Here is a 15,611-nt window from a genome sequence, read left to right on the forward strand (position 1 = left end):
GTTTAGTCCACAGGGAGAGTAACTCCTCATGTAGTTTAGTACAGGGAGAGTGACTCCTCATGTAGTTTAGTACAGGGAGAGTGACTCCTCATGTAGTTTAGTCCACAGGGAGAGTGACTCCTCATGTAGTTTAGTACAGGGAGAGGTACTCCTCATGTAGTTTAGTACAGGGAGAGTGACTCCTCATGTAGTTTAGTACAGGGAGAGTGACTCCTCATGTAGTTTAGTCCACAGGGAGAGTAACTCCTCATGTAGTTTAGTACAGGGAGAGTGACTCCTCATGTAGTTTAGTACAGGGAGAGGTACTCCTCATGTAGTTTAGTACAGGGAGAGTGACTCCTCATGTAGTTTAGTACAGGGAGAGTGACTCCTCATGTAGTTTAGTCCACAGGGAGAGTGACTCCTCATGTAGTTTAGTACAGGGAGAGGTACTCCTCATGTAGTTTAGTACAGGGAGAGTGACTCCTCATGTAGTTTAGTCCACAGGGAGAGTGACTCCTCATGTAGTTTAGTACAGGGAGAGGTACTCCTCATGTAGTTTAGTACAGGGAGAGTGACTCCTCATGTAGTTTAGTCCACAGGGAGAGTGACTCCTCATGTAGTTTAGTACAGGGAGAGTGACTCCTCATGTAGTTTAGTACAGGGAGAGTGACTCCTCATGTAGTTTAGTACAGGGAGAGTGACTCCTCATGTAGTTTAGTCCACAGGGAGAGTGACTCCTCATGTAGTTTAGTACAGGGAGAGGTACTCCTCATGTAGTTTAGTACAGGGAGAGTGACTCCTCATGTAGTTTAGTACAGGGAGAGTGACTCCTCATGTAGTTTAGTCCACAGGGAGAGTAACTCCTCATGTAGTTTAGTACAGGGAGAGTGACTCCTCATGTAGTTTAGTACAGGGAGAGGTACTCCTCATGTAGTTTAGTACAGGGAGAGTGACTCATCATGTAGTTTAGTACAGGGAGAGTGACTCCTCATGTAGTTTAGTCCACAGGGAGAGTGACTCCTCATGTAGTTTAGTACAGGGAGAGGTACTCCTCATGTAGTTTAGTACAGGGAGAGTGACTCCTCATGTAGTTTAGTCCACAGGGAGAGTGACTCCTCATGTAGTTTAGTACAGGGAGAGGTACTCCTCATGTAGTTTAGTACAGGGAGAGTGACTCCTCATGTAGTTTAGTCCACAGGGAGAGTGACTCCTCATGTAGTTTAGTACAGGGAGAGGTACTCCTCATGTAGTTTAGTACAGGGAGAGTGACTCCTCATGTAGTTTAGTACAGGGAGAGTGACTCCTCATGTAGTTTAGTACAGGGAGAGGTGGTACTCATGTAGTTTAGTACAGGGAGAGGTACTCCTCATGTAGTTTAGTCCACAGGGAGAGTGACTCCTCATGTAGTTTAGTACAGGGAGAGTGACTCCTCATGTAGTTTAGTACAGGGAGAGTGACTCCTCATGTCGTTTAGTACAGGGAGAGTGACTCCTCATGTAGTTTAGTCCAGAAAGGGTACAGGGAGAGTGACTCCTCATGCAGTTTGGTACAGGGAGAGTGACTCCTAATGTAGTTTAGTACAGGGAGAGTGACTCCTCATGCAGTTTGGTACAGGGAGAGTGACTCCTAATGTAGTTTAGTACAGGGAGAGTGACTCCTCATGTAGTTTAGTACAGGGAGAGTGACTCCTCATGTAGTTTAGTACAGGGAGAGTGACTCCTCATGTAGTTTAGTCCACAGGGAGAGTGACTCCTCATGTAGTTTAGTACAGGGAGAGGTACTCCTCATGTAGTTTAGTACAGGGAGAGTGACTCCTCATGTAGTTTAGTACAGGGAGAGTGACTCCTCATGTAGTTTAGTCCACAGGGAGAGTAACTCCTCATGTAGTTTAGTACAGGGAGAGTGACTCCTCATGTAGTTTAGTACAGGGAGAGTGACTCCTCATGTAGTTTAGTCCACAGGGAGAGTGACTCCTCATGTAGTTTAGTACAGGGAGAGGTACTCCTCATGTAGTTTAGTACAGGGAGAGTGACTCCTCATGTAGTTTAGTACAGGGAGAGTGACTCCTCATGTAGTTTAGTCCACAGGGAGAGTAACTCCTCATGTAGTTTAGTACAGGGAGAGTGACTCCTCATGTAGTTTAGTACAGGGAGAGGTACTCCTCATGTAGTTTAGTACAGGGAGAGTGACTCCTCATGTAGTTTAGTACAGGGAGAGTGACTCCTCATGTAGTTTAGTCCACAGGGAGAGTGACTCCTCATGTAGTTTAGTACAGGGAGAGGTACTCCTCATGTAGTTTAGTACAGGGAGAGTGACTCCTCATGTAGTTTAGTCCACAGGGAGAGTGACTCCTCATGTAGTTTAGTACAGGGAGAGGTACTCCTCATGTAGTTTAGTACAGGGAGAGTGACTCCTCATGTAGTTTAGTCCACAGGGAGAGTGACTCCTCATGTAGTTTAGTACAGGGAGAGTGACTCCTCATGTAGTTTAGTACAGGGAGAGTGACTCCTCATGTAGTTTAGTACAGGGAGAGTGACTCCTCATGTAGTTTAGTCCACAGGGAGAGTGACTCCTCATGTAGTTTAGTACAGGGAGAGGTACTCCTCATGTAGTTTAGTACAGGGAGAGGTACTCCTCATGTAGTTTAGTACAGGGAGAGTGACTCCTCATGTAGTTTAGTCCACAGGGAGAGTGACTCCTCATGTAGTTTAGTACAGGGAGAGGTACTCCTCATGTAGTTTAGTACAGGGAGAGTGACTCCTCATGTAGTTTAGTACAGGGAGAGGTACTCCTCATGTAGTTTAGTACAGGGAGAGTGACTCCTCATGTAGTTTAGTACAGGGAGAGTGACTCCTCATGTAGTTTAGTCCACAGGGAGAGTGACTCCTCATGTAGTTTAGTACAGGGAGAGGTACTCCTCATGTAGTTTAGTACAGGGAGAGTGACTCCTCATGTAGTTTAGTCCACAGGGAGAGTGACTCCTCATGTAGTTTAGTACAGGGAGAGGTACTCCTCATGTAGTTTAGTACAGGGAGAGTGACTCCTCATGTAGTTTAGTCCACAGGGAGAGTGACTCCTCATGTAGTTTAGTACAGGGAGAGGTACTCCTCATGTAGTTTAGTACAGGGAGAGTGACTCCTCATGTAGTTTAGTACAGGGAGAGTGACTCCTCATGTAGTTTAGTACAGGGAGAGGTGGTACTCATGTAGTTTAGTACAGGGAGAGGTACTCCTCATGTAGTTTAGTCCACAGGGAGAGTGACTCCTCATGTAGTTTAGTACAGGGAGAGTGACTCCTCATGTAGTTTAGTACAGGGAGAGTGACTCCTCATGTCGTTTAGTACAGGGAGAGTGACTCCTCATGTTGTTTAGTACAGGGAGAGTGACTCCTCATGTTGTTTAGTACAGGGAGAGTGACTCCTCATGTTGTTTAGAAAGGGTACAGGGAGAGTGACTCCTCATGTTGTTTAGAAAGGGTACAGGGAGAGTGACTCCTCATGTAGTTTAGTCCACAGGGAGAGTGACTCCTCATGTAGTTTAGTCCAACGCCAAAAGAGGAACATCTCTCTTTAGCCTCTCGTTGCTTTTTGCTATAGTCTGACTGAACCTTGCGTCACCAGGAAGTGAATGAATTTGTTCCCGCTGACACTAATGACCGAATCATTTCGAATTAATCCTTTGTGAATGTCACAACTCTAGAGGAGAGGTGTGAATGGGTGCACGGGGCGCTAGTCTGTGTCGCCGCTTCCCTACGGTATCTTGACGCAGAGTGGAAAAGCAAAGAAAGGGAGACAAACAACGTTGTCTGCCATAAACTCTTGACACATCATTCACCACAGCACAAAGCAGCGGCGGGCCCCGCTATTGGAGATGCACCCAAGAGTGGCTTAGCCTAATCCTGTCTGGACCCAATATGAGACCTTGCAAAGCATATTTACAGACTACATTTCAAACTTTACTAGCCCTTAAAGGTTAAATATTGTAAGCACTTCTGAACACATTGCAAGCACTTCTGAACACCGTTAATAACTGTGCAAATTGTTGGCTCTGTTTGGCTGTGTCTTTTAGATGGGTCCCATGGACATTTTCCCGCTTCAACAACGTTAGGAGTCATATTATGTAATTTTTACAAATTGCAGAATTTAACTCCCATTTCATCTGGTATGGTTATAAAATGGTTATATTCATGTATAAAATATATCTGAAAGAAATAAACACAATTCTAAAGGCTCATTAAAAAGTAGGTTAGGGGTACTAGCAGCAATACAACTAAGATAGAAATCACACACGTGTGAAGTGAGGGGCGCTCTTATTGTCATACATCATCTTACATCATGCATCACATTCCGTGTTCAGCCAATCAAATCATCTCAATTTACCGGTAGTACACACAAAGGCGGGGCTGCACCCCTCCAAAACAACCCTTGGAAAATTATACAGATGTGGATTGGCACTCGGCAAAGCAAGCAACTCATTTCTGATTTGTATATTGTACTACTCTTTTGCGCTCCATCGGTCATATCCCTTGATATTATCCAAAACCTTGACAGTGAGTCCAAAATGTGTTCAGATTCAGAATGTTGACCAACTGGACCTCATTCTCATTTATTTTGTCCTAACACTTAAAAGGACTTTATGTCATTGTGGTTTTCAAGGGGACATCCTACTCCTGATTCCAGGTCCATTGCTAGTGGAAACGCAAAATGTGTGTTTCCACTAGCAATGGACCTGGACCAGTTATCATTTAATGATAACTGTTCACACACAATTGCGCCATGGCCTCATTTGGCCTGAGAATTGTCATGGAAAGGAGGCTTTTGTCAAGCAAGTCTCAAGGCTAGAGTCTGCAGAAACATCACTTCTCATCTATGATATGTAGTTAACACACTGTATGGCCCTTCTCTGTAGAGAGTAAATGAAAACTGTAATCATGTGAATCTCGGGAATACACATGGGAATGGTGTGGCTCCAATGTGGATCTCTGACTTTGTGTGGACAGCTTGTGATGTCAGTCAATTGTGATTACAGTCATAGTAGAGCAGCAGCCGATATGGTCTCCCGGGCCCCCCCAGAGTTATTTTAATAGTGTCCTTGAGCAAGACTCTGAACCCCTAATTGCTCCCAATATGCAGGTTGGTGCCTTGCATGGTTTCCTCCGCCATCGGTGTATAAATGTGTGTGAATGGGTAAATGCAAATCACAATCTATGTAAAGAGCTTTGGATAAAAGCTCTGTATAAATGCACCATTTACCATTTGCAGCTAGCCTCCTACAGAGCACAGACGTTTGTTTGGCTAGTTAGATCTGCTAGGTTCCCAAAATAGAGATGCCAGGGTTAATGAAGCGCTCCTTTCCCACAGACTGGAGATGGCGTGAATGATGCGCCGGCCCTGAAGAAGGCAGAGATTGGCATTGCCATGGGCTCCGGCACGGCGGTGGCCAAGTCGGCCTCTGAGATGGTTCTCTCCGATGATAACTTCTCCACCATAGTGGCTGCTGTGGAGGAGGGCCGAGCCATCTATAACAACATGAAGCAGTTCATCAGATATCTCATCTCCTCTAATGTGGGAGAGGTGGTCTGGTGAGGACTCACTCACACACACTCACTCACTCACTCATTCACTCAGTCACTCACACATGCACGCACGCTCTCTCACTCTCACTCTCTCTCACTCTCAAAGATACATCCTGTAGTGTATACACATGTTTCTATTTTCTCCGTATGCAGTATCTTTCTGACCGCCATCCTGGGCCTCCCTGAGGCTTTGATTCCAGTCCAGTTGCTGTGGGTTAATCTGGTTACTGATGGACTGCCCGCCACTGCCTTGGGATTTAACCCCCCAGATCTGGACATTATGGACAAGCCGCCCCGTAACCCCAAAGAACCTCTAATCTCTGGCTGGCTCTTCTTCAGATACCTGGCAATTGGAGGTACTGTAAACACGATGGTGCTGATTAGCTGATACCAGAGCATGTGAGCGGCACTGAGCGGCCGAGAAATCCGCCCTTCGCTCTCTGCGGCTTTTGTCCCGCTCGTGTTGACCCCCCCCCCACACCGCTCAAATACGCCCGTTCAGCAGCAAAAATATATGAAAAAAAAAAAAAAAATGCTGTTTTCCTGAAATTATCTTATTAAACACATCGTCATTATTGCCTGAAGGACTTCGGAGCATAAACATTTATGTGTTTAAAAGGTTTTACCGGCGATTAAACATTATTAGTAACCACGTCCACTTCGTTTTGCGAGAGTGCAGGTTCCTCCTCCGCCACCACTTCATCATCATCATCTTTCTCCTCTTCTCCAATGTCAGGGAAGATGTTAAATGCCTTGATCATGTTGGTGGCACTGTCGGTCGCCACACGAATCACGCATTGATGAATGTTCCAATTTTTTCAGCACACTTTAATACTTTTGTTAAATGCACTCTGCACACACTACATCCAAGTTTAGGTTCTAAACACGTGTGCACTGAGCGGCTCGAAGCGGAGGACAGTTCTCGCTCCGGAAGCCGTTTTGACCCATTTTAAAACCTGCACAGCGCTCAATTCAAAATCAACCCGCTCCACTCCTCACGCCGCTCTCGCTCTGTTGATTAAAACTCATCTTGTGTCAGTGATGGGAAAATACGTCAAAAAGCTCTGCGATCCACATTGCCAATGACGAAAAGTACGTCATTTTTTGTTTTTCATTGATTACGTTAGATCGTGCTATTCGCCAATGTATGAATGATGCTAGGTTGTTGTCACCAATTTCAACCAATCAGGAAAGAGAAACAATTTATCCGCTTCTATTTAAAAAAAATGTGTCCTGACTTGGAGAGCTGGGGAGACCCCTGTAACTGACAAACACTAGCAATGAATGCTAGGGGAATATAGAACTATTCAATACATACTGTATAATAAAAAAGGTATATTTAATGCTAATTTAGATTAAGTTTGTCATTCATCATCATGCTGTTGTTCCACTGTGCACAATAATGTTTTATTGGTGAGTCATTGCGTGATGTGACTGTGACCGACTCCTCCTGCAGGATATGTGGGTCTTGGAACAGTGAGTGCAGCTATGTGGTGGTACATGTACGATGATGAAGGCCCTAAAGTCTCCTTCTATCAGCTGGTGAGTAGGCTGTATCCTGTGTTACTTGAAAGTAACACTGCACAAGTTGGTTACAATTCTGTGTTGCCCCATTTTAAAAACACTGCTAAACCATATAGATGCACTTTATACCTTGTACTTTGTTTCTTGTGTGTATGTTTTTATGCATTGTCTCGTAGTGTGTTTTGTTTTGTGTTTTGTTTGGGGACTGCGGATGAAAATGTGCATCTTTGCTAAAAGCGGACCCTCGGCGATATAGACTTCTATGTGGCAGCCCCTGCCCTCTGAAGCGCTCTCCCCTTGGAGATTCGCCAGACTCCTACATTGGACTCTTTCATGTCTGCACTGAAGAGACATTTGTTTACTCAGTTTCTTTGTTTTGTTTTTCTGTTTTGTAAAGCGTCCTTGGGTTTCTTGAAAGGCGCTATATAAATTCAAGTTATTATTATTATTATTATTATTAGTATTAAATCCGGTGTATTTACATTCACATTGCATTTACATGTAATGTCCATTAATATGCACTGTCCTATCAAAATAAACAGTAAAATAAAGTGCTCCCGTCCCAACTCATCAGACTCCAGCTTAAAGGGACATTTCACCGATGGAAGAAACTGCAGTCACTTAATGTTAATAGTATTTGTAGTAGATGACAGTAGCACAATTAGAAATTTACAGTACAGCCCCTTCTATGCATAATTGTCTTTTCTGTAGAACGGATTACATTTTGCCATGTATTCCCACGACGCGCGTTGGATTATTTGGCGATCCCAACATTCTCCAAAAATAGATGGTGTGTTGGTGGGAAGCAATACCCCTGTGGTTTAATTTCAGACAGGGAGGGAACAGGGCCAGATTTCCCCAGCTGCTACACTGTCAGATCTGAGCTTCATCAAACAACAGAGGTCCTATCCATATATCCTGTTGACACGCATGCTGACATACACACAAAATAACGTAAACACACACAGCTTGAGTAACAAACCCTGCATCAGTGATGATCAACCTTTTTAATTTCAAGAACCCACACTTTGCCATTAGTGTTAATTTAACTCTTATGAGTGTACAATGTGTACATTTGTACACTCTTTGGAGTTGCAGACATATTGTACAGACATATTGTAAGGGTCCGTTTGTTCCCCAACTGTCAATCATTAGCTGGAGACCCCCTGGAACCCACTCCAGAACCCCTGCATTCTCCACTCCCCAGGCTCCACGTTGACAAACAGTGCCCTACATAGTAAAGTGCAGTGTTAAAATTGTCTGTTTTTACACATTGTCTGACTCTCTCTACAGAGACATTTCATGCATTGCACTGAGGAGAATCCCATGTTCCAGGGGATAGACTGTGATGTCTTTGAATCCCGCTACCCTACAACGATGGCCCTGTCTGTTCTGGTCACTATTGAAATGCTCAACGCTCTCAACAGGTCAGTCATCTTCTACTGGCTGTGTTCAGGTCAGGGGGGGTATAGTGATAAACTCAACAAAATGTAATTACTGTCTGATTAGGTGTATCACGTGACCCACCCCCTAAATTATTTTAGCCCATACTTGCAAATGTCATTTAAGGTATCAGTCTAGCGGTCCAGGCACCTAGGCTGGTAATCCAGCAGGTTCGAGGTCGATCCCGACAACCTTTGCTACGTGTCTTTGCCCCATCTCTCTCCCCGTTTCCTATCAACCTACTGTATATCTATCAATAATGGCAAAAAGCCCCAACAAATATAAAAAGAATAGGTAGGCATATATCCTTGATCGTCTGGCTGTGCATAACTACTTGATTGCTGGACTAGTCAAGTGAGATGAGCAGACCTTGGCAAGTTGGCATATGGGCTAATGTCGGTGTGTTCAACGAACTGGGTGACCATCTTTACCAGCATTAGGTGATCTGAATTTATTCTATTTTAAATTCTTGGGCTTCAAATAGATTTCCTGGAGTCCCAAACTGCCAGAATCCTTCATTTGTGACAAGACTTAATGCTGCATTGACTATATGCAATACATTATTATAATGCATACAGTTACAGTACAACATAATAATTCGCACATTGTATATATGTTAATATTTGGATACTTGATGAGCGTATGGGAAAAACTCATTGTGTTGTTGCCAGGTTTGCTCATGGAGCAAGCCTGTCAAATAGAAACCAAGACTAATGCCTCGTTATAGGAAAGTGTTTTCGGAATAGAATTCTAAATGAGAGGGGCTTCCCTCGTCGATGAAAAGGCAGAGACTACTGTGGTTCATATCCCCAGCCAAAATAGACAGTAAAAGTGACAGGTCCACCACATGTTTACATGGTTGCTAGCTACACTAGCTTGGGGAAATCTGTTGTCATGATTTAGTCAGCGTTGTTATTAAGTCTCTCTCCGTGTGAGGACATCGACCGCATGCCTTTGATTATACAGTAATTTCTATTTCCTCAATCCTCACTGGAAGATGACAGAACTGGATTCTTTAAGCTTCTAGGGGTTTTCAAAAGTTCAATATTGTGTGTTGTTTTTTTGTCTGATTATAATTTTAGTCACTAATCTTCAATTTAATTTCCTGTTTCAATTTATTTGAACACAAATTAGTCTTTCTGAGAACCAGTCCCTGGTCAGGATGCCTCCCTGGGTCAACTTCTGGCTGCTGGGAGCGATCATCCTCTCCCTCTCCCTTCACTTCCTCATCCTCTACGTTGAGCCTATGCCTGTGAGTAGTGTTCTGTCAAGACGCTAGATGGCGCACACTAAAGTTTGGGCCTATTAACCCATTTTGAACTGAGATCAGATTCTAAAAATGTCAGTCAAGGGCAGTCAATCATGACTAGGTCACTATAAAAAACGGGCCTGTTATATGTCAGGTTTCACCTGACAATAATCTTAAAGAGTTAAATGAATACTCTAGTCTACACAGAGGAATAGGCACTCTCACACACAGGGGCAAACTGCTGCTGAAATGTCAGCCTATGTTGAGGCGGTTGGCAGAGAGAGCACTTTATTTTTATTTTTATTTAATCGCCAGACAGACTATATTACTCTAACCCAAATTGATATTGCATACTACAATGGGAAACTTTATACCTACTGTAGGACACTTCATAAGATGACTGGTTTTGTTCTGGGTAAGTCTAGTATAACCCTGATAGTCTACATTGTGATTGTATATTGACGACTGATAGTATATTGCATTGTATATAACTATTACTTTATATTTTGTGTAAATAGTTCTCACTGAGACAAAACCATTGCATGTTCAAACATACTTGATTAAAGATCATTCTGACTGCACCTATATTGCCTTATCGTGAGGCTTATCCTCTTTTGAAGTAGTGCTTTCCACTAGTTAAGTTGCATTTTATTGTAAACAAAGACTTGGAGAGGAAGAAAGACCTTCTGTCTTAAGGAGACTGGTGCATCTCTGTCTGCTTGCAGCCATCTAATGATTTATCTTGGTCTAGACTCAGTCTAGACCAATTAACCGTGTTCTGTCATCGGAAGAGGGAATAACTTTGTGGTCTCCTCCGTCCCTCAGCTGATATTCCAGGTGACCCCTCTGCACTTGGGCCAGTGGATAGTGGTGCTGAAGATCTCCATTCCAGTCATCCTTCTGGATGAGGCCCTGAAGTACATCTCCAGGAACCATCTAGAAGGTATGGTAGACCTCACTGATTCACGTTTGAAAAAAGCAATGCACCTTGATCTCAGTTCTGAAATCTTGAATAATTCAAGTTCTTGAGTATCCGTGAAATGTCAAATTGGAAGTCAGTTTTCAGTTGTAACTAATCCCTTTACTCTCTTTTCCTCATGCATTTATAATGCAGCCTAAATTCTTTCTCGCCTTCTCTGAAAAGGTACTCTTTATTTCCATCTTCTCCTCTCCTTTGCTTTAAACTAGCAACTGCTAGCAATAGTCTGGTAGGACAACATATCGCTTCTAATTGTGTTATTGTCTTCTTTCATCGTTGGCAGGTGATGAGGAGAAGAGATACAGGAGGAGACGGGTGCTGGACTAAGACCTCTCTCCCTCAACACACACACACACACACACACACACACACACACACACACACACACACACACACACACACACACACAAACACACTTACATACACACATACGCCTGCCCTCTTCCCCTTTTCACTATACACCCCCTCTCTCTCTCTCTCTCTCTCTCTCTCTCTCTCCTGTCCTCAATCCCTGGTCCTGCATGTCCCAGCCAACCACCACTAGAAATCCGCAGGGCTTGCATGAGGCGGTGAGAGTGAGAAAGTGTGCATGTGTGTCACTGCGAGCATGTGTCGTCTTTACCATGCATTTTGAGCGTGTGAGAGAATGCGTTAATGTGAGTGACTTGTGAGGTGTTATCTTAGCTGTGACCCAACTTCACAGTTCTGGGAAAGTGCGACAGAGAAATTACCCATAGCCCTTCAAACATCTCTGCCCATTGACTGTACAATTCAAAACATTGGTGCAGTAGCTAGCTAGACCTTTTTGCGGGGGTGGAGGACAGAGATTTAGAGAAGTTGGTGGGGGTGTCAGTATGGGAATAGAGAGAGACCTTGAGAGGTGACGCCTTCCCAGGAGAACACTGAGAGACCGCGATTCACACTCGCAAGACTGAAGAAGGCGAGCATCTGCAGGGTGGCACCCACCCCTGCTCAGTCACTCTTATTTGTGTGTCACCATAAAAGCTTTATCTTTGAGGTATCTCCTGCTACCCACACAGCCAGCTGTGGCCAGCTCTGTATGAGCAGGGCCTGTCAACAAAATGGACATCTCTGATCTCTGGCTAGTGTGTCATAACACTGTTCCTCCATCTCCTGCTGTCTTTACTCTTGCCACATGGAACCTCTTCCTCTTATTTGTTGCAAGATTATGCAGAATTGGTCCTTTTGCACTCTCCCATCCCCCCCCACCCCCTTTCCTTGCTCTCTCTCTCTCTCTCTCTCTCTCTCTCTCTCTCTCTCTCTCTCTCTCTCTCTCTCTCTCTCTCTCTCTCGCTCATATATTTTCTCTCTGTTGAGGAGGACTTGTAGGACTCTGGGATGTGGAGGGGTTTCCCCTCTTGAAGGTGTGAATAGCTTTATGCTGCTTGGCTTCTTCATTTAGTTCTTATATGCAGAGCTGGAGTCAGCTCGCAGACAGAAAACAAAAGCAAAACAATAATAGTAATAATAATAATAAGTAGAGTGAATTGTCTAACCTTACCAAACCAGCATACTTATGGTGCTTTTACACTGCATGGTACCAACTCAGCTCCACTCCACTCGACATTGGCTAGTTTAAAAGGGTGTAAACTGCAGGAACTTACTTACTTAATGTATTGTAGTATAGGGGAAGTCCAAGTCCACTGGCAATGATTCTCTCTGTACAATCAGCAGTCTGCAGTGTTTTCACATCACATTTTGTTATCGTCTCCGCTCGCTTGAAACATCGCCAAAGGAGATGCCAAAATATAAATACTAGCTACGACTAGGTACTGCTTTTGTCCACAGGTAAACCAAAAAGTGTGAGTGCAGTTGAGCCGCACCATACAGTAGAAAAGTGACTATACAGTACAGTTATCAATAGAGCCTCTCCTAGCTGACTGTCGTATTCAACTGCTGTGCTGACACTGGAGCATTCAGTTATCAATCATCAGATGTCTGACGTTGACTAATGGGTCTGGGTGAATGGGTCTTTCAGCCTTTGACTTGCGACTTGCACAGCTGATGTGACATGACTTAAGATGGGCATGGATATCAAGCACACAGACGGTTTTCTCAGCCTTTAATAATTAGTTTGCTACACATTAGAACGTGCCCATGTTAATCCCATCATCAACATCAATGCCTTATATAGCCCACTGAACTTCCACATTGAGTAATGTGGTAAAAAAAAGAATGTGTTTTTTATAAGACTTTTTGATTTTGCGTTATCCATTCTTTGTTTCCATTCATATTTGCCATATCTGTAATTATCATAATCTTGGAGCACTTAGTCTTGAAGACTCTGAATGTCTTAAAGCATGGTCTAATGCGTATCGTTTACCGCTCCCCTCTATTGTATATTCTCTGTGTACTGTTCCCTCGGCTCCTCTCGCTCCCAGCGCTTTTGCAATTCAGGCTCATGTGGGTATTGTTTTATAATGACTAAATAATAATGTATTTGACTGAATGAACCCAGGGGGTTTTGATTGTGTCTTTAGTTCTTAATTGTGGGTTTTGTTGTGGGTCCCGGTGCTCTGGGCTGGGCCAGGCTGATGCAGTAACTAACAGGGTGTGCAGACACAGCTCGGATCACTTGCATAGTGCCACTATTTCAATGTGGGATAGGTGACTTTGTGTGTTATTCTTGCATCGCTCACAAATGCTCACCATTTCTGTGTACTTGCTCTCTCAGAGGTGGGCTATGGACAGTTCAGATATGTTCAATGACATCATCCATTTTCCTGCAGTGATGGATGGCATCGGTGGTCATTTCAAGCAGGATTTAATGTATTGATGCAAGGCTACTCAATTTCACTGTGCTAACTTTCCAAGAAGAGGAAGGCTGTAGTTTCCAATACAATTTACAATTTAGGCATTTAGCAGACACTCTTAATCCAGAGCGATTTACAGTAGCTTGGAATCCCCACCGATGTTGTCTTTGGAATGTTTCTAAACTGTCGACCGCACGCCTCTGATCGAGTACAGAGATGGTGCCATCTTACGATGAGCATCAGTGAGGACCACTATATGACGATAAGCTTGAAAATAGGCAACTACTGTATGGAAAACTGTACCCATGTTCATCGATTTCATCAGCTTAATTTCCACATGAATGTGTAACCAGGTCAACATGTTCATGTGGTATGTCTTTCCATATTAGTTGTGGCTTAGCCCAATTCATACATACCGCCGGTAGTCAAATGATCAGTCGGCATGAATACTGTAGATGGTTGTGATGCGGTCATACAGCAAATATAAATGAAGCTGAGGTCTCCAGACTGGCTGACTCCCTCTTAGCTGCTGCAGCGGCCCCCTGTGGCCCTTTGACATGGCACTATAGTTCTGTATAACCTTGTTCTTTACTACTGAATCCTCGAACTCTGTACAGAAGATGAAAAGATGGTCGCATGGAACCTTGTTACTGTAATTAATAACCTATACAGTATATGTTATTTAAAAGAAATGTTTTTATAACATGCATCGATGAAGCCTACATACCAACGACAAAACGAATTGCAAGAAAACATTTTTATTTTTATTTGAGCACATACTATCTAAGAATCTCCTTTTTTTGTAGACTAGAAAGTTTGTTTATTCATTGTTCCGTTTGGTTTTTACAGTTGCTGGGTTTTTGTGTCTTTTACTGTAGGGAAAAATATGATGTGTCATTGTTAAAGATAGGCAAGATCATGCTTAGGCTAATTCCAGTAACGGTGGTGATGATGATGACGATAATTTCAGTGATAGTAATCTGACAATCTTTATCAAAACTGTGTAAATTAACTGTCTGGTTTGAGGCTGACTTCTACTTTGATGCACAAATCTATAAGGGTCATGTACCAAATTATAAATGAGCTTAATGCTTATACACTGAGTGACAAGCAGTGAGGAATCCTGCGTTATGAAGTTTATAATGGATGTACATTGAAGGGCTCAATGTGGCTGCAGGATCTCTAGAGACCCGTGCCAAACCTTTTGGGTTCAGCCATTTGGAATGCATATATGTCTTGAGTATGGCACTCAAGTTCTCCTGTCTGCTAAAACGAATGACCCCCTATTATTTTAAAAGAGAATCATGTTGCTGTTGCTGACATTTGACCATCCCATCGCCTCTTCTGTTGTCTGCAGTAGTGACAGACTGGTCTTTAGAGCCTGGCTCCCACCACTGAGAAGTTAAAAGCATTCTCTGTATTGCCTTGTTGATATTAATTGTGGACACATAATTTTATAAATGACAAAGTGGAAATAAAGATTATTTATCTTGTTATTTATTCCGTGGTCATGTTCCTTCTTCTGGACCACTAAAGGTTTTATGACTAGCTGTCATTTGTGGCATGAGGCCTTAATGTCACTCTCCAGAAAGCATAGCCTACGTTAGCTACAGTTCAAGATGTCAGAAACTTAATCACAACAGCGAGGGGCCATGCAAAGCCATATCTTGTCTTCCCATCACGGAGGGATTCATTTTCTCAAGCATAAACCTTACAAGCTAAAATACTACGGTCACCTATTTATTTTTTTGATTTGAGGGTGGAGTGTCACTTAATAGCTGACTCATGATCACTTAGCCTATATATTAGAACAAAAAGTTCCACTGCCAACCATAGCCTCCAGTTTTCAGCCACACCAAGGGACTACATGGCAAGACGTGTGTGAATACATTTCCACCAGCAGAGGACGATGTTGCATTTTTTTGAAAGAAAAAGACGCCTGATATTCTGATAGTTATTTGCTATATGCTATATATTATATAGACTTCAATAAGAGGCCACTCCATTTCTTTAATAAACAGAAAATAAATGTTTAGGTCAGGATACCAAATTTATCCAATCAGGAGATGAGGAGAAAGAACCCCAC

The 15,611-nt window shown here is 43.2% G+C and overlaps 1 protein-coding gene across 2 annotated transcripts in view; it reads left to right on the top strand.

Moving 5' to 3' along the window:
- atp2a3 (ATPase sarcoplasmic/endoplasmic reticulum Ca2+ transporting 3) overlaps positions 1-15,025 on the top strand; it is a 68,158-nt gene extending 53,133 nt beyond the window's left edge. The window contains exons 15-22 of one of the 2 annotated variants that reach the window (XM_083779872.1): positions 5,342-5,562; positions 5,710-5,912; positions 7,013-7,098; positions 8,374-8,507; positions 9,658-9,775; positions 10,598-10,715; positions 11,035-11,115; positions 11,162-15,025. In XM_083779872.1, coding sequence (XP_083635998.1) covers positions 5,342-5,562; positions 5,710-5,912; positions 7,013-7,098; positions 8,374-8,507; positions 9,658-9,775; positions 10,598-10,715; positions 11,035-11,078 — 924 coding nt within the window. In that variant the 3' untranslated portion in view covers positions 11,079-11,115; positions 11,162-15,025. Of the gene's footprint in view, positions 1-5,341; positions 5,563-5,709; positions 5,913-7,012; positions 7,099-8,373; positions 8,508-9,657; positions 9,776-10,597; positions 10,716-11,034 lie in introns of both variants that reach the window. The other variant, XM_083779871.1, reaches the window with a different exon arrangement.
- Positions 15,026-15,611: the final 586 nt, after the last annotated feature.

The sequence above is a fragment of the Protomyctophum parallelum genome (assembly GCF_964188405.1).
Source record: "Protomyctophum parallelum genome assembly, chromosome: 1".
In the NCBI taxonomy this organism is placed as follows: Eukaryota; Metazoa; Chordata; class Actinopteri; order Myctophiformes; family Myctophidae; genus Protomyctophum; species Protomyctophum parallelum.